The sequence below is a fragment of the Atractosteus spatula genome, chromosome 10 (genome assembly GCF_055471065.1).
Source record: "Atractosteus spatula isolate fAtrSpa1 chromosome 10, fAtrSpa1.hap1, whole genome shotgun sequence".
Taxonomy (NCBI): Eukaryota; Metazoa; Chordata; class Actinopteri; order Semionotiformes; family Lepisosteidae; genus Atractosteus; species Atractosteus spatula.
This window is the reverse complement of record NC_142715.1, coordinates 22,174,364-22,194,319: the sequence shown is the minus strand read 5'-3', so window position 1 is coordinate 22,194,319 and position 19,956 is coordinate 22,174,364. Positions and strand designations below refer to the sequence as shown.

At 45.3% G+C, this 19,956-nt stretch overlaps 1 protein-coding gene across 1 annotated transcript; it reads left to right on the top strand.

The window, feature by feature from the left end:
* Positions 1-2,111: 2,111 nt before the first annotated feature.
* LOC148825840 (uncharacterized) lies at positions 2,112-9,101 on the top strand. Its single transcript, XM_088926253.1, has 2 exons — positions 2,112-2,537; positions 5,765-9,101. The coding sequence occupies exons 1-2, from the start codon at positions 2,150-2,152 to the stop codon at positions 7,840-7,842; spliced, it is 2,466 nt and encodes an 821-aa protein (XP_088782379.1). The 5' UTR covers positions 2,112-2,149; the 3' UTR covers positions 7,843-9,101.
* Positions 9,102-19,956: the final 10,855 nt, after the last annotated feature.

The window sequence follows — 19,956 nt, the reverse complement described above, 5'->3', positions numbered from 1 at the left end:
TACACCATTGATATTCAGTTACACCTACAGTATTTAAAGGTATGTTGTACAAAAATATTTACCGTTTTATTATTTTTGCACGTTACTTCCTAGCACTAAATAGCAATGCATGTATTTGGTCCAGCTAAAGATTATCAAGAAGCAAATCGCTTTCCTTGCTTTAGTAGATGAATCAAGGACTCTGCTCTCAATGTATTTTCACCAGACACTAGGACAGATAAACGCAGTTAATACGTGCCACATTATAGTTGAAATTGCTTGAGCAAAACATTGTTCATTATCGCAACCATTATTGGTAGCTTAGTTCCTCTCTATTTTTTATACAGTAGCTTCTTTAAAAAAACATGCCTGTCAGAAGGCCAAAGAAACGAGGTGAACGTAATAACCACCGCGCTACGGAAACAATAGTACACCCTACTCCCAGAGCAGGATTGGAGACTCCACATTCTACAGCTCTCTAGCAATAGAGGAGTTCCGACTAGAGAAATGGGGATAACCTCCTTTTCAGGATGTAGAAATATATTTAGCGAGACGAGTCCTTTTTTTGAAGGTCAACACTCTCTGCCAGTCACCCCTCCCCTCCTCGCGCAATGTATCTCTCTTAACACACCAAAGCGATCGCTATTATTACACGTTTTTGCACTCCGCATGCTGTTTTACGGGGCTGTCTTCTGCACTGAGTTGCTCATTTAAAATCCAAAAGGCAACATAGACGCGCTCCTATACGAGGAGTTGTACCCAGACCGCCTGGGTGATTTAGAGATTACAAATGATTTAAAAAGACATGAAAAGCCCCCCACCGTCGGGGACTCGAACAGGAACCCAGCCTCTTGAGCGAAAGGGAAATCTCCCATCAACCCTGCGGCTGCAGTCCTTGCTATTCACAGGGAAGGGCGGTGACGTCACCGCTCTGGTAAGCCAGCTCAGCTCTCGCAAGCAATGGAGGCCGTATGCGTTACAATATGTAACAAAATGTTAAAAAAACACCTTAACAATATTGCTGACAGTTTTTGAAAAGGAGCTCTGCAATATTCACAAATACTAAGACAAGGTACGAATACTCCATGGGTTTAAAATTCAGAATTATGAATGGTAAACTGTTTACAATTGGAATTTTTATGGTTCGTATGATTTAGCGACTTTTTTCCAATATGTAAAAGAAAACAGTACAGCTAAATAAGAAAGCCTTAGAGCCACAGAGAAAAACAAATTGCGTTTAAAGTTATTTTAAAGACACGAGATAACATTGCATCATAAACTCAAATGTTTGTCCTCTTTGTGGCGCTTGCCTTTTGTTGCTTTAGCGAATTTCATGCAGTTTATTTCCGACACATGACGTAAAGAGCTTGTGTATTTACGACAAAAAGCAGGGCAACAATTTTCATCGGTCTTATTGAAACTGTTAAAAAGTAAATGAGATCCTGTGTCCAAAATCCTGAGGTTTCTTTCTTCCTGTCTTGTCATTCAGAATGTGTCATTAAGGACAATCACAAAAGGCTTGATTTTGTTAAATGCAAGTATTTATTTCCTTTCTTGGAACAACTTGTTTTTCGAGAAATTCAAACAATTTGTGAAATATGAAATAGAAATCTTGCTTATTGGTGCAGGTGAAATACTGCCAGTTGGCAAGAAAACGACAGCATTTTTTTTTCTTTAACCAAAAACCTGCATAGGGAGATGTAGAACAAAAATCCACTTGAGACATTTTCGTTGGGGAGGAGGGTTGTGGAAGGGCAAAAAAAATGAATCTGTTTCGTTACGAACGGCGCAGGTCGCAGGTGATTAACTCCTCTTGACTAGGTGGCGCTAGGAGGTGCAGTGGAGTTTATATCCGGCTGAAGAAACTCCTCTTTCTCAGCTCCGCTTTTCGATTGTCTTGAAGTCGCCGCCGCGCTAACGAATGATGTCATTATACTGCGCGACCCTGCATGTATTTCACCCACGTGTGGGTGAGTGAATCGTTTTCTTTAAAGAAAGTTGTTGTTTTTTAAATAACTTCAGGTTCTGAATACGCAACGTCTCGTCGGCTGTGTTTATGCTTGAACAGAGCACAGCCCTGACAACAGAGTCTGTGAAGAATAAAAATAAAGAAGCTGTTCTGTTTAAACTTCGGAAGTCAGCCTTTGTTTCTGACCGACTCTGAAGAAGGATGGCGGAGTGCTTGTTAAATCTGCAAACCCAGCTTGACTCTTTCATGCAGGTTTTGCTCAAATCGATCGTGTATGAAGTGTCAGAAGTTTTTGGAAACAGAATTTCTGACTCTGAGAACGAGTTTCAAGACAAACTCCGCAGCGTCTCCCAGATCCTGGTGAGACGGGCCGTGATTAAAATCACACAGTGTGTGGAGGACAGTGTCGGGAGTGAAATGGCGCAGCTGAAGAAGGAAAACGAGAGCCTGAAGTGGAGACTGCAGCTGTGGGAGAAGGAGACGGGAGCAGGAGGAGATCAGGGACAGACAGATCGTGTTGGACACACGCTTCCCTGTGAAGTCACTGCAGAAATAAAAGAAGAAATGGACACGGAACTGCAGCTCTCAGGTCAGTGTGGTGACTTGTATGAAGTCAGTATGTGTGTTTAAAACCAGTGTCTATAACTTCCTCACTGGTGAGATTTTTTAAATAACAAACTTTATTTTGAAGAAAACATCTCGCAAGAGTAAACATTCTCGTTATCTAACAAACTATCAAACTGTCATCAAAAAACTTTCCTCACTGGTGAGAATATAGTGGAGAGATGCAGAGTGAAGGGGGAAAGACTTGTGTGATGTAGCAACGGGATTCTTTACTGGAAACTGAACTGTTTTGTCCGTTTACGGTGCTGAAAACACCTCGTTCACATTCAACAATTGTTCCACTGAATCAATTTGTAATCCAACGTCATTATGAAACAACATTTATAAATATTGTATTTATGTTGTATTGGTCTAGATTTTATATGTATACTAATGATTGTGTATATAAAAATTATTTCAATTGGTTTAAGTATTACCGTCCTCCACGGTCTGTGTCTGTATTAACTCATCTAGAATATTAATCCAGTGTGTCTGTATTAACCTCTCTCTCTAGGTGAATTGTTTATGTACTGTACTGTGCAGTAAGTGTGTGTGAATCAACCCCTCTCTCTCTCTCAGTGCAGTGTTAATATACCGGAGTGTCCAGTCAGTGTGTCTGTATTAGCCCCTCTCTCAGTACAGTGTTAATGTACTGTAGTGTTCAGTCAGCATGTCTCTATTAACACCTCTCTCTCAGTGCAGTTATAATGTACTGTTATGCCCAATCACTGTCTGTATTTACCCCTCTGTCTTAGTGTAGTGTTAATGTACTGTAGTGTTCAAGCAGTTTGTCTGTTAACCCACCTCTCTCTCTCAATGCATTGTTAATGTGCTGTAGTGTACAGTCAGTGTCTGTATTAACCCCTCTCTTTCAGTATAGTGTTAATGCACGGTAGTGTCCAGTCAGTCTGTCTGTGTTCACCCCTCTCTCTTAGCGAAGTGTTAATGTGCTGTAGTGTCCAGTCAACGTTTCTGTATTCACCCCTCTCTCTCAGTGCAGTTTTTATGTCCTGTAGTGTCCAGTCAGTGTCTGTATGAACCCCTCTCTCAGCAGTGTTAATGTACTGTAGTGTTCAGTCAGTGTGTATGTATTAATCCCTCTCTTTCTCAATGCAGTGTTAATGTACTATAGTGTCCAGAAAGTGTCTGTATTAACGTCTCACTCATTGTAGTGTTAATGTACTGTAGTGTCCAGTCAGTCTGTCTGTATTCACCCCTCTCTCTCAGTGCAGTGTTAATGTGCTGTAGTGTCCAGGCAGTCTGTCTGTATTCACCCCCCTCTCTCAGTGCAGTGTTAATGTGCTGTAGTGTCCAATCAGTGTGTCTGTGTTAACCCCACTCTCAGTGCAGTGTTAATATACTGGACTGTCCAGTCAGTGTGTCTGTATTAACACCTGTCTCTCTCAGTGCAGTGTTAATGCATTGTAGTGTCCAGAAAGTGTCTGTATTAACCTCTCTCTCAGTACAATGTTAATGTACTGTAGTGTCCAGTCAGTCTGTCTGCATTTACCCCCCCCCCCCTCTCTCTGAGCACTGTTAATGTATGGTCTGTATAAATGCCTCTGTCTTAGTGTAGTGTTAATGTACTGGAGTGTCCAGTCAGCATGTCTGTATTAACCCCTTTCAGTGCAGTGCTAATATGCTGCAGTGTCCAGTCAGTATGTATCTATTAACACCTCTCTCTCAGTGCAGTGTTAATGTACTGTTATGTCCAGTCAGTGTCTGTATTTACCTCTCTGTCTCAGTGTAGTGTTAATGTACTGTAGTGTGCAGTCAATTTGTCTGTTAACCCACCTCTCTCTCTCAGTGCATTGTTAATGTGCTGTAGTGTCCAGTCAGTGTCTGTATTAACCCCTCTCTCTCAGTATAGTGTTAATGCTCTGTAGTGTCCAGTAAGTCTGTATTCATCCCTCTCTCTCAGTGCAGTGTTAATGTACTGTAGTGTCCAGTCAATCTGTCTGTATTAACCCCTCTCTCTCAGTGCACTGTTAATGTAAATGTAATGTGATTGTGATATTATTATAGTAGACTTACTTTTTACATGGTAGTTAGGTTTCTGACAAAGCTAAATCAGAACACCCCCTTATACCCACTTATTCCGCTATGTTTAAACAACCCAGATTGATCGTCAGTGTACTAGTACGCGTGTGTGTAGTTTAAAGCTTTTTAGATCACATGGCCTCAGCTATCACTACTATGCTGATGATACTCAAATATACATCCATACCAAACCTGACGCTGATGTGTCTGTCTCTATTCTATTTAGTTGCATCTCCCATATAAAATCTTGGATGACTCAAAATGTCCTTCATCTTAACTGTGACAAGACTGAAGTCATGCTTATTGGCACCACCCATCAACTTTGTAAAACCAATGCTGTAACTCTGTCTGTAGATTGTCTTATACTTGAGCTTCAGTCTATATTGAAAAACTTTGGGATGATATTTGACGTTTGACCCATATGTGCAGCATGTTGTCAAAACATCTTTCATTCACTTCAAAAATATTGCTCCACTACGCCCTATGTTATCACTAACTGTGGCTGAAAAGAGTTGTCTAATCTTGAATCGACTACTGTAACGCTCTACTCTCTGGGGACTCTAAATCCACTTTGAACAAACTTCAGTATGTCCAAAATTCGGCAGCCAGAATCCTGACAAGGTCTAGTGCAAGTGTTCACATTACTCCTATCCTGGAGTCCTTACACTGGCTTCCTGTCAAGTTGCATGTCGACTTAACAATCCTCCTGCTCACCTATAAGGCTCTCCATGGCTTGGCACCTCAGTACCTCTCTGGGTTATCACCCTACTCCCCACCTCACAACCTTCGCTCTTCTAATTGTGTTCTCCTATCTGTCCCCAAGTCCGTCTACAATCAATGGGTGACATGGCCTTCTCCTGTTTTGCCCCAAGCTCTGGAACTCTCTCCCCAAGGATATCAGAGAGTCACCTTCTCTAAACTCCTTCAAATCCAGACTCAAAACCTTCTTCTTTAGAAGACCCTTCATTGAACTGTTCTTTACCACTCTGCTCCTACTGTATTTAGTACCACCATCTACTGTCTCCTCTAACTGTGTGTTCTCATCATGCTTATTTTGTGTATTTTTTGTTGTTGGCATTCTGTAAAATGCTTTGAGAAGCCACCTTTAAAGGCGCTATATAAAATAAAGTTTTTTATTATTATAATAAAGATTTTGTCTTGTTCTGTTTACAGGCTCAGAGGCCAGTGCTCTCTCTGAGGCTGGGGAAAGGGCTCCTCTTGAACAGAAGCACAGTGAGGAGGAGTGGGGCTCCAGTCTGATGCAGGAGACAGAGCTCACTGCTCCAGAAGGGAAAAAGACTCTCAGTGAGCAACACACAGAGAGCAGACAGATTGTTGAGGTTCTGGACTCTGTGCCCATGATGAAGATGGAGTCTGAGAGTGAGACACCTGGGCTCTTAGTATGTGATGATTTTATAGAGAAGATGAATAATCTGGACTCGAACAATATTACACAAGGTTATAATGAACTGGGCTGTGTCTCTGTACAAGAGCACAGTGAAGAACTGGATGTCTTTAATCTTACAGAGCAGGACATGGAGCCCCAGTTGATTGAATGTGCAGAGCAGCAGACTGATGTACCTGGTGAAGAGAACTGTGTTGAGATACAGCACCGAGAGGAGAGTCAGTACAGGGAGGAGCAACAGCAGCTCCTACAGGGCTTGATAATTAGGCCTTGTTCTGTTCAAGTGGAGAGACTGTCATTGCTCAGTCTCAAACAATCATGTAATCCCTTAGCATCTGATGACTTTACACACAGGTTTAATAATCTGGTTACTGAGAAAATTGTTGAAAGTTTTAATGAACTGGAGAGTGTGTCTTTTCTTAGGCAAAGAGAGGAACAACTGAATGAACTGGGCGGTTTTAGTCTCAGAGAGCTGGAGAAGGAGCCCCAGATGATTCACACTGCTGAGCAGAACACTGAGGGACATAATGAAGAAAACAAATCTCACTTTCATCACACAGAGCAAGACCATTCCATGGAGCATTTGCAGAATAAGAGACCACAGGACGATCAGGAGATGAGGAAGAATCACTCAAGGCCTTGCTCAGATGGAGTGGACAAAGTGCCATTATGGCACAGGGAGGAGCAGCGTTTCTGTCAGTCTAGCATTTCAAAACCCTATCAGCACCTTCACACAGGAGAGAGACCTTTCAGCTGTAGTCAGTGTGGGAGGAGTTTTAGTCAGTCACATGACTTAAAAAGGCATCAGCGCATTCACACAGGAGAGAGACCATTCAGCTGCAGTCAGTGTGGGAAGAGTTTTAGTCGGTCAAGTAACTTAAAAACCCACCAGCGCATTCACACAGGAGAGAGACCGTTCACCTGCAGTCAGTGTGGGAAGAGTTTTAGTCAGTCAAGTAGCTTAATTATCCACCAGCGCAGTCACACAGGAGAGAGACCATTCAGCTGCAGTCAGTGTGGGAAGAGTTTTAGTCGGAAAAACCACTTACAGTCACACCAGTGCATTGACACAGGAGAGAGACCTTTCAGCTGCAGTCAGTGTGGGAAGAGTTTTAGTCAGTCACATGACTTAAAAAGGCACCAGCACATTCACACAGGAGAGAGACCATTCAGCTGCAGTCAGTGTGGGAAGAGTTTTAGTCGGTCAAGTAACTTAAAAACCCACCAGCGCATTCACACAGGAGAGAGACCATTCAGCTGCAGTCAGTGTGGGAAGAGTTTTAGTCGGTCAAGAAACTTAATAGCTCACCAGCGCATTCACACAGGAGAGAGACCATTCAGCTGCAGTCAGTGTGGGAAGAGTTTTAGTCAAATAAGCCACTTACAATCACACCAGCGCATTCACACAGGGGAGAGACCATTCAGCTGCAGTCAGTGTGGGAAGAGTTTTAGTCATTTACAACTTTTAAAACGACATCAGCACATTCACACAGGAAAGAGACCATTCAGCTGCAGTCAATGTGGGAAGAGTTTTAGTCAGTCAAGTAGCTTAATAGTCCACCAGCGCATTCACACAGGAGAGAGACCGTTCAGCTGCAGTCAGTGTGGGAAGAGTTTTAGTCAGAAAAACCACTTACATTCACACCAGCGCATTCACACTGGAGAGAGACTTTTCAGCTGTAGTCAGTGTGGGAAGAGTTTTAGTCACTCGCACCTCTTAAAACGACATCAGCGCATTCACACAGGAGAGAGACCATTCAGCTGCAGTCAGTGTGGGAAGAGTTTTAGTCAGTCAAGTGACTTAAAAACCCACCAGCGCACTCACACAGGAGAGAGACCGTTGTAGCAACAAGGTTTTTAAAATACAAGAATTAAGTTTGCTGCTCCCTTGCCAGTCCCTCTCTCCTTCACCTCAGTGGTGCTTGATACAGAGTCCATTCAATTTGGTTCACAATTAAGATGTTTCTCTAGCCGATAGAGTGTCCTGCTAAGGAACAGCTCCCAAAAGCTGGTACACATCAACCACCTTAACAAATGTCATTTCTAGTGCCTAAAAGTCTGAGATTCCAAGGGAAAATGTCATTCAAAGTTGGTTTATGACCCTAAGGTCAGAGTGCATTATTACTCATCATCAGCCAATCAGGAACTGGTAGGGCAGGTTAACCCCACGTGGGTCTCTGATCCCCATGAAACTTTCAACCAATGAGCGACCTGCAGTTCCTCCAGGTAAAATCAGGCAACAAAGAGCCCCTGGGCCAGCTGGACACCTCTCGACCACAGTTCCCATGAGCAGGACATTCTCGCTGCGCGCCTGCTGGACTTTCAGCCTCGGAGCACCTCCTGAACATCCTCCAACTCGGTCCGGACCACCGCGTAACGGCCACTGTGTCCGAGTGGCAGGACTTTCCTTTGTTCTAAGAGTCGAGGGCGGAAGTTGCCAGCACGTAATCAAAGGATCCACCCGAAGTTAGCATCAGCAGAAAGCCTCATGAACAGGTCGAAACTGTGGACAGCTGAATAAGAATTCAGGACTAGCGCTTCATCAGGAACAAACCGGTCTTCTTCCTGACCTGCTGGGACCCGCAGTCGCTTTTCCTCCTGTGCACAAACTTTGCTAGTTTCAGCCAACACTAACTAGCTGGTCTTCAGAGAGCCCACTGCTAGAGCATTGCAGGAATCTCTCCCAAGAAGTCGCAAGCTGCACTGAGCACTGCCTGGGACAGAGCCAGAGAGTGCCGATTGGACACAGGAACAGCCTGCCACTGCTTCTTTGTGTCCACGGGAGATCTGAATTCCCACAGATTGGATAAGTATTCAACATTCTGCATTACAGCTCAAGAATTCAATTGTTATCCCAACCAGTTGATATCAATTTAATTCCTATGAGTGATGTACTTGTTTTGAGTATCTAGTGTAGAAGTTGTTATCCAAGTTCATTTACGAAATGGTCTAAATGAATGATATACTGAATGTATGTCCTCTTGGTATCTGTAACTCTTCTTGGTTAAATATATACCTTTTGTATTCTGCTAATCCTCACGATAAGATCTGTTATGTTTATATGCACATTTTATGTATTAATAAATGTATCCTCGTGTATTAGTACCCGTGTGTGTGCGTTGTTCGAGTTATCCCGCAAGGCTGGATTCTAATACAATCAAAAAAATCATTTTGTGACTTACTGCCACAATTAATAATTGTCCCAGTAAATGCCCAAACCCCTACATTACTGGTGCCTCTTGAGAGAATACTTCAGGTGTTTTCCAGTGTCCTGGCCAAATTTCTCATTGGCCCTTTATATTTATATGATAATAATTGCTTACACTTACATAGCACTTTTCTGGACACTCCACTCAAAGCGCTTTACAGGTAATGAGGACTCCCCTCCACCACCACCAATGTGCAGCATCCACTTGGATGCCATAGTGCGCCAGAACACTCACCACACATCAGCGGGGAGGAGAGCAGATTAATGTAGCCAATTCATAGAGGGGTTTTATTAGGAGGCCATGATTGGTAAGGGCCAATTGGAAATTTTGGCCAGGACACCAGGGTTACACCCCTACACTTTTCGAGAAGCGCCCTGGGATTTTTAATGACCACAGAGAGTCAGGACCTCGGTTTTACGTCTCATCCGAAGGACGGCGCCTGTTTACAGTATAGTGTCCCCGTCACTATACTGGGGCATTAGGACCCACATGGACCACAGGGTGAGTACCCCCTGCTGGCCCCACTAACACCTCTTCCAGCAGCAACCTTAGTTTTTCCCAGGAGGTCTCCCATCTAGGTACTGACCAGGCTCACACCTGCTTAGCTTCAGTGGGTTGCCAGTTATGAGTTGCAGGGTGATATGGCTGCTGCCTTACCCATCATGGCCTCCTAATAACCCCCATCTCTGAACTGGCTTCATCACTCTACTCTCCTCCCCACTGAGAGCCGGTGTGTGGGGAGTGGACTGGAACATCATCATCCAGGTGGGGCTGCACACTGGTGGCAGTGGTGGGATCCCCATGACCTGTAAAGAGCTGCACACTGGTGGCGGTAGTGGGATCCCCATGACCTGTAAAGCACTTTGAGTGGAGTGTCCAGAAAAGCGCTATATATATAACATCTCCGGCTGATGAATCTAAGGTAGAGAGAGAGAGAGAGAGAGATCAGGCAGGAGAAATGGAGGAGAGAAGTGATTAAACTGACCCATGTGGCCTCACACAAACTTAGCCCCTCAGTAGTCCAGAGGGACAGCAGAGGACATCGGTGCCCTACGAAGCTTCTGTCGCAGTCAGGGAGACACACACACACACAGGTGGGGCTGGACAACACAGGATGTTAAAGCTGCTTGTTCCCCACCCCAGCCACCCTTTGTGTAAAGAAGCACCTTCCCCGTCCCGTCCCGACTGGAGGATCTCATCCAGCTGTGTCTTGTGAGGCGCCAGGCGATCCTCTTCAACACCCCAGCTGGGCAGCTTGTTCTCGACCCCTGCCACCCTCTGTGTAAAGTAGCGCCAATCTTTCTCCTTTTCAAAACGCACACCATCTGAGTGTCCACTCCTGCCCCCTGATTCCTGTTTCACTGCTGTTTCTGGAATAAGACTAGCGAATCTCCACCAGGGGAGAGTGTACGTACACACACGCACACGCACAAACCCGTTTCATGTACATGACCAGATCTTAATATTCGTCTAATCCCCCCCCCCCCCCCCCCACGTATTCCTCTACGGCAGGTGGCGAAGACTGCAGCAACCTTGGTCTTTCTATGACGGCAACATCCTGTTCACAGATGCCCCAGTACAGTGCAGAAAGGCGCGTTCGTACACAAGGGTACCTGCTCCAAAACACAAAACTACGCAATGTTCCACCCGCACGCCGCCATAGTTCACACCTTGGTGAGAATGCTGCATGCGATTTTACTCGAAAAGACATCGCTGCTCTGGGACCACATAGGATACATTTCTGTGCTGAAAAGAAGGGATAAGTCACTAGATCTCTTTATTCTCAAACAGAGGAGAATGGGGGGAATGTGATACAAATTTTCCAAATCCTTAAAGGTCACTGGCCAAGTCAGTCCAGCTGGCTTCTTCAGAGTGAATACTGAATCGTAGACCAGAGGGCACAGAGGAAGGGCATTTCAGACAGAGAGCAGGCGGTGCTACTTTGCAAAAAGGGGGGTGGAGGTGGGGAACAAGCTGCCCAGCCCTGTGGTTGAAGCCCATACCCGGGCTTCTCTCCAGACACAGCTGGGTGAGCCCCTGGAACCAATTAACCACTCATGACCCCAGAAGACAGACAGGAGTGATTTGTTGTTTGTTTTCTGCGCACAAGAAAGCCCATTTTGTTTACATACATCGGTCGTGTTTATTTTTCACGTTTTAATTGGAGGTTCAGTCCTTTTGCATTTCCACGTGATAAGCGTTAAGGCAGGGGCGGTTTTGTTTTGGTACACATCCAAACTACCCGTTTTCAGCTACAGATGAACACAGATAAACACGTGCTCCTTTTTTTCATATGACATCTTGCCAGCGGCTCAAAAGTAACAACAAGTAACGATTCTCTGGGGGGGAATTTAATTTTTTTTTCCCAACGTCAAAAAGTAAGGAACAGGAAGGAGCCCACAAGAAGCGAGAACAATTACTGCAGACCCCCCGGAACAGCGCCTTAAAAACCGCAGAGTAACATCCTGGCTGCTTAGACCACGACAAAGCTCTTCTGCAGAGCGAAAGTCTCCTACAGGCAGGTATTTTTTTGTTTTAAACAGAACTTAAGCCCGTCTCTCCTGCAGCCAAGCCTGTCGCGACATTGGGTGTTTCATTTCACACGGAATGCCCAGCGCATTAAACGGCTCGTGTTCAGATCCTTCTTTTTGGTTTTGCATTAAAAAAAGAAAGAAAACAGGTTCGCCACCAGCCCTCACTCTTACATGCTCTCGACTTCCAGTCAGCTCGCTGGTAAAGAAGAGGCATTTCCTCTGTGTGTGCGTGTGTGCGTGCGTGCACGCGCGCGCACAGGCATGAGGGGGATATCATGCTGACCCGCAGCTCTGCGGGTTTGTGCAAGGGCGGATTATATCGTAGAGTGTCCGGTCTACCGAGTTCTGTCTGGTGTTCGGGGGCGTTGGGGGGTAGTTCGGTCTCAGGAAAAAAAAAATATCGACTGCCGAAGCTGGGATTCTCCCTCATGCCTTTTAGGTCTGTCATCCGCATTTTGCTGAAAACACACAAACAGAAATAAAATGACTTCCCTTTCACTTCGGGTTTACGTCTCTTTAAGTCTATACACAGAAGTGGGACCAAGCCAAACCACAAGCAGTGTGCCATGCAGCACGTCTTTACACAAAGGTTGGTGGGGTGGGGAACAAGCTGCCCAGTCTATGCGGTTGAAGCTGATACCCTGGCTTCTCTCCAGACACAGCTGGGTAAGCTCCTTCTAGTAAGGACATGGGGCGCTTCTTTCCACAGAGGGTTGTAGGAGCGTGGAGCAAACCTCAGCTGGCTCTCACCACCCTCTCCACCACGCAACGCTGTCCCCCCTTTCGATAAATAAGAGCTTTTCTCACCCACACAGATAAGCCTGGCTCCTCTCCCGATGTGAAACCGCCCCTTGTCTCTGTCGGTGCAGTAGTAGAGGCCCTGGTCGGCTGGGGTGACCCGCTCGATGGTCAGGCTGGCATCGCGGTCGGTCAAGGCGCCCGGCGCCAGCGAGTAGTGTAGTGCGGGTCCCGCCTCTCGACGTAGTGGAAGCCCTGGCGGCCGGGCTTCCTGCTGGCTGACACGGCCAGGGCCAGCACGTCGTGCCGCTGGACGAACCACAGCGTCTCGTAGCGCGGCTCCAGGTTGCCGTGCAGGGGACCCGTGTGGGCGCCGCGGGCCCCCCGTCTCCGCCGACTCGGGCCTCCCATCACCTAGAAGCAGGAGATGGGAGGAAGAGCTGAGGTCACGATTTTGGCGAAATAACTTCCTCCACAAGAGTCAAGGGTCCCAGCACTGCTCTCTCTATTCATGCTTTTTAGGTAGGATTCCTTTTTTTAAAAAAAATTGATCCTGTTAGAAATGTAAAGGATCAAAAGGCAGGGCCTACGATGTAAGCCTCATTTTCAGCTTTTATCATGGGGAAGTCCTCTGGCTGTGAAGTCTGTCTATTTCTGGATCGGTTTTAATCTTCTGTCTCCTTTTTTTGTATTTCTGGTGTTTAAATAAAAAGAAATTAAAAAAAGAGCCGCAAAAGGAGGTTTTTTTAAAAAAAAACTTTTTTAAACTTTTACTGGATATCACCTAATATGAACATAATGAAGCATTCGACTAAATCCAGTGTTAACACCGGTGTCCTGGCCAAATCCCTCCTGGTCTTTACCCATCATGGCCTCCTAATAACCCCCCTCTCTGAACTGGCTTCATCCCTCTGCTCTCCTCCCCACTGAGAGCTGGTTTGTGGGGAGAGGACTGGAGCATCATCCAGGTGGGGCTGCACACTGGTGGTAGTAGTGGGATCCCCAGGACCTGTAAAGAGCTCTGAGTGGACAGTCCAGAAAAGCGCTACAGACGTGTAAGGATGATTGACTATTATTGTTGTTATTTCAATACAAAACAAAACAGAAAAAGTATGTCAAAAAGTATAAACGCACACACAAAAAAAACAACAATAACACACAACACAATACATTATTAATATTACAAATCAGGACAATGTTGTTTTTCGCTTGCCTAATGTTTATTTTTTAATGGGGTTGAAATAATATTGCATTTCCACCTCATACACATGAAAGGATGGAGTAGCGGCGCACTATTTCGTTGTGTGAACGCGACATGTATCCACACGGGGGAAACAAATATAACATATAAATATAAACTATATAAACAAATCCTATTTCTTTCCCACAATAGCTTGCGAGTTATAACGTGATATCAAGCTCCTTATATCGAACACATTTACCTGCTTGAAGGTAAAGGTTTGCAAAACAGCGTTGTAAATGTTTCTGTTTTCGGCTCCACGGCCGAAAAGCTGTGTCTCTCTTCTCTTTTCAGCACAGGAATCAACCTCTACTTCTTCCTCGGACGCAGCTCCCTCCTTGAACTTTGTATGTTTATAAACACACACAGCGCAGGTGCTCTTGTCCAGTTGAACAGAGCGCACAGACGTCACCTTGCTCACGTCTGCACCCAGAAAGCTGCCCGGTTTTGAGGGGATACAATCCATGAACGAGGAAAAGGACAGCAGGGGTTGGCGCTGGGTCCCGGGGTCGAGCTCGTTAACGGGGCCGGAGGTGTGAGCAGGTCACTGGTGCGAACACATTCGCACGGTGGTAAAAATACACGATGATGTCTATTTGGCCGCTTGGCTTAGTTTTTGCACTAAACAATAAACTCTTTGCTTACATCTGTTTTTTTCCCATTTACAACTGTTTTTTTTGTGCTATAGATGCCAGGGAATTGTGCAATATATTTATAATGTGCAATACAACTTTTTGTGTACTGTTCTGGTTTGTTCTTTGTATATTCTGGACTGTGAGCGACTCTTCTTTCTGCACTTCTCACTGACTAGACTGATTGGATTGGATTGTTGTATTATTGTATCATTTCGTTACACTGTCGCTGCGTTGACAGTGCTGCTGTCGCAGTGCAATTTCCCTCATGGGATCAATAAAGTATCTATCAGTTAACACGTAACAGGTTTATATTCCCTGCTGAAAAGAGAAGAAAGAAAACACAACGTTTCGACCGTGGAGCCTTCTTCAGGTTCGACTCGACTACAGACTCCACACAGAAGGATCGCCGCCCAGTACTTGACCACTCGGGGAAGTGAAAACAGGGCCCCCGGGTGGCAGCCATAACACCCCCTGGTGACACGCCACACCGTCTCCGTCTGCGACCCGACCCCGCTCTCCCAGGCGGGGCGCCAATGAAAGCGTGTCGACGCGTTAGCGCGTTATCTTCCCGCACCGGTGCGAGCTGACCACTGTGGAAAATCTCTTCTGAAAAGTGTCGACACTTGAAGCCCGACGTTCAAACACGAAAAGTCCCTGCCGTGATCTATCGACAACCGGCGCTCGGCACGCTTGGCGGCCAGGGGCTCCGGCAGCGGTGACGGAAAAGCCGATCTGCTTCTTGGAAATGATGCGCCCACCCCCCTCCTCCTGCTGCTCTTACCGCGTGTTACAACACGCAGCCCCGCGCCCCTGCGTGACCTCACATTTCCACCCACCCACCCCAGTCTTCCTCGTCTCGCCACCTGGAGCAGGCCAAGCGCCGTCCGTCACGTCGTCAACCAGAGTTTCGGAGTCCAGCGAGCCACAGGGGTAAAGTTAGCTTGAAGTTTGAAAACGATTTTGGCACGCCTGTAGCGTTTATACGAAACCTCTTAGAGTTGCGAGAATACTTGCTTTGTGTATAAAATACATTGTGAATGCTTTCTCAGCCTTTACTTTTTAGTTTTTATGACATTTTTTTGACCAAGCACGAATATTCTTTTGTCCATATCTTCGCAATGGAAGCACAGAACGCCGTCAAACCAAATGCATTTTAAAGACCAAGACTTGTGGAAATTTACACAGCCTCTACATCAAACTATCAGTGAGCTAATTATCTTTTTTTAAACCTTTTTTTATCGATGCGTAATTACGCACTAACTGGAACCCCGGGGGACCTCTGTGTGCACACGTTCACAACGCGAGAAATACTTTCAATACGGCTTCATGCGAAAAACCCGTATATGACCTTAGGAAGCAGAACAGCGCAGTCTCCAATTACCCAGACTGTAAGCATGGGAATAAAGCTTTGTTTGATTTCTGAAACCCTTCCTTTACGTCCTGTTTTCATTCAGGTAAGGACAACTATATTGACAATACTACTGACAGCAGGAAGATTAAAATATTCTTTACTCAGCAGCTTATTATAAACAGCTTCCATGATGTTCAAACCGACTTTTTACACAGAACACTGACAGAGCTTTTGTGTTCTGAATCTCTTTTTCTAGTGCTTTTATTTAATGTGGCACAATGCACTGGGATAGGGGTATTCTGTTCACAAAGCAATAGCATTTAAACCACAGCACCCACAATGCTGCAAGTAAGTGTTTTACACACTAAGCAGGTCCTCTGACTTTTCCCAGCTTTGTTTTGGGTTGTGGAACCTTTATTTTGTTATGCTTTTTTGAAGATAACACTACAGGTAATACACTGGGACAGGTCTTCTTCGTGGCTCAATAGCATTTCAAGTACAACAGCCACACTGTTGAAACCAAGTGTTATACACACCAGACAGGCCCCCTAACCTTATACAACCTTGCTTTGAGTTGTGGACCATTTCTTTTTTAATTATTTTTTGACTGTGATCAAATGTTGTGCTCACTAGGCAGGCCTCCTGACCTTTCACAGTCATGCTTTGTTGTGTGAAACTTTAATTCTCTTTTTAGGATTTTTTGAACATGGCAACTTCCACCGAGATGTGTGGGGGGTGTGGGGGTGCTCTTCAATAGCTTTTTCATCTATACACCAATACATCTATATAACCAAGACACTCAGAACCTGTCACGCAGGGGCTGAGTGCTGAGGATAGGGATCCAATGCGGTGCCCTTGGTAGGGTTGGCGCGAGACGCAGGTGTAGTCGGAGTAAACAGGCAGGGGTCCGAGTCCGGGAAGGCGTAGTACAGGTGTAGGCACAGAATCGACAGGCAAAGGTGTAGTCGAGGGACTGGTAGGGGTCAGAGTCCGGGAAGGCGTAGAAGTTGCGTCGGTGTGGATTCAGAAGGCAGAGGCATAAACAAAGAGACAGTCTGGGGTCAGGATCCGAGAAAGCGTAAAACAGGCGAAGGTTCAAAATCGAGTAGCTAAAGCGGTAGTCAGAAAAGCAGGGTCGAGGTCCAGGGGAGAAGTCGTAGTAAGGCAAAGGCATAGTTAGTAGGTAAGCTCCGGGAGAGAATCTCAATCATGAGCAATGACCGGGGGACAGATGAGGGTTTAAGTAGAGGACTGATTGACGCGTGCACGTTTGGTACGGGGAGAGCTCGTGGGAATGCGGGAGCGCTTGCTTGCGTGAGGGAGATTCGTGACAGAACCAACAGAATCAACCTGAACTCATAGAAAAACAAGAATGCCCCTGAGACACCTGCACCCCCCTCCTGGACCACTCTGGTATCAACATCCCCAAACCCATCCATTCCAGCTAACAAGACTCAGAATTGGTGCAACCCTCCAACCTGGACCAAGAACTTCCAATCTCTGATGTTACTGTCTCTAAAGTCGGACGTCATGTTCTGCGGATGTGCAGTGTGCCTTTTCTCTTGTGGTGTTCAAAATCATTCGTTGCATACGCTCCTGACTGCGTGTTCTATACTGCTCTGTTATTTCATTCAGATGACCTATGTGGTGTGATCGCAAGGTTCGGCACCAGCAGAACCTACAGACACATCAGCTGACCTCAACATGATTTGAACACACAACCTTCTGATCTGGAATCAGCCACGCTACCGTTGCACCACAAGGTCACTTGCTACAAGTGCTTTTAATTCCCCCAAAGAGAAAAATCAGCGTCCCTGAAAAAGATTTTGTTTTCATTCTCTCCTGTGAGAAGCGCCACTCTTCTGAAGAGGGTCTTTTCTTCCCAGACCACAGATTATTCTTCCTGCCCGGCTCTCACACAGAGAGCAGACACACCATCTCCACAAATGTGTTTACTATATCTATAGATCTGACCCCCTACAGCCACGATATTCCTGAACTCGTGAACTTCTCATCTTGACCTCTCCCAGGAGCAGCCAATTAACACAGAATCCTCTCTCCATTTAGCAAATAACACAAAACACTGTTTACCTGTCAAGACAGAAAACCTGGCTGCTCCAGGTGAGGCTTAAACTCACAACCTCAGCATGACTCCACTGATTATGTCATTTTACATGGCCTGAACCAGGAAAGAGATTGGAAGTCAAGAAGTTATGGTGTTGTTTTAATACTTGCCTATTCTTGTAATTTTTCGGTCAAATCCTTTATTTTGGAGTACTTTCAATTGATGTTAATCCTTGTCCCGATGAACGACTCTGGGCCATGGTGAGTCTTGAATAATGTTCTTATAAGCTTCAGTTTGAAAAAGTGCGCTCTCCAGAAGCTACCAAAATCGCTAATGGTTACATAACACTTAATGCAAAAGCTACGTTCGGGGTTGAAAAAGAATATTACTTGCTATGAATATGAACACTGTTACAGGAGGGGTGTTAGAGCTATTTTAGCTTAGATCATCAATTCATCTTACAGTTCTTCTCTGTCTATATCAACAGTGTTATCACTACTGAGCGCTAAAGGCAGGTCCTGGCAATACTTCATGAGATCTTCTTTAGAAAACATTTAAAAAAATATATTTCCACTACCATACATAAAGTAAAAGATACCGATTGCAGCTAGAAGCAAATTCCAATCGAAAATGTATCAGCTTTAAAATTTTCTTTTGGATCCATACAACGATCAGCATGAGACTCAAAATATAACTGTGTTTGATTGTACAGCATAGACTGTACAGCATTTATCTTTATATTTATGTTAAAATTAAGGTAAATATATTAAAATATCAACATCCACCTTCACAGTGCTAACGTAACAATGCTTGTCAAGTTCTCAAACAATTCCGCGTTGTATTTCTAAACGATTTTAGCAGAGGACGCAACAGGAGTATAACTGATATCTCCTGCCAGCCATTCAAATATACTTTTCCATGGGTGAAAATGGTTTTCTGGGGAGTTGCGGTGTTGATCACCATTGGACTTCCCCGGTCTCTAATGTTGTTGTTGGACACGGGCAAAAGACTCGCATTTTCTGCAAATATAAAGAGGGTTACGGTTTCGGCTTTAGCGGAGACAGTGTTTACATTGACAATACGAAGAAAGTCGTCCCTGGGTGGGTTTGAACCACCATCCTTTCAGTTAATAGCAGAACACGCTCACCGATTGTGCCACAGAGAGTGACGAGAGAACCTGCTCTTCATTCGCACCTTTCCGGTCAAAAAATAAACATTGCTTGCATTTTCAAGCCACAACCCATTTGTATCTGCTAGGCGGCTCAGTCGTCGTGCACAAAGAACGCTTTGAAAAGCGTCAAAAGCAAGTCATTCCGAGTTGGTCGTTTGTGTTTTGGAAATGCTGTATTGCTGCCAAATGCTGAAATGATCTCTAGGCTCCTAGGTTGTCATTTCTGCTCTGTAAAAGAATAACAGCACGCGTCGGCTTCCAGCACGGTGCGTCGGGACACGATGTCGGGGGTCGGAGAGAGCGATGTCTTCCTCGTAAGTATTGTAACGCCCTCGCCTGGTGGTGAGGAGGAAGAGCACCTAAGCACTCATAGTACCACGGAGCAGGCTGGGAGTTGTAGCTGGGGAGAGTCTGAGGGTCAGCTCGATGACCAGCAGCTGACCCTGCATATATAAATAGTGTCGTAGTAGTTTTAGTGTCCTGTGTAGCCTTATAAGTGTATAGCCTGTTGTTAAGTAATTACCACCCTAAAGATGTGTACGTGTTCTGTCAGTCTCCTCATGTGTGTGTAGATCCTATGCTTTTCGGCAGTCTCTCGAGAAACTAAGCAAAGTGTTTAAAGATACTTTGTCAGCTTGACATCAAGGCAGAAAACAAAAACCTTCTTGCGTCCTCTCAACCCAAATGCGCTTTGCCACTTTTTGCGTTATGCAAGGAACGACGTCTGCCGAGATCACTTTTGTGTCAATGCAAATCGTAGTGTGCCCTCCGTTTTAATGTTGGTTGTGCTGGCGTGCTGCTTCTGTCTGTGAAACTAGAATGTTCTGCTTCTTCGCACCGAATCGTTGGCGGGGGTTGAGCTTGTTAAATCTTTGCGCATAGCGCTCCTTTGGAAGTACTTTGTCAAAGTTCAAAAGCGATCGTGGGATTGACTTCATGCATTCAAAAAACATACCTCGCACGACAGATTTAAATGGGGAATGGAGTCTGCTTCTTGCTGTTTTTCCTGTGGTTGCA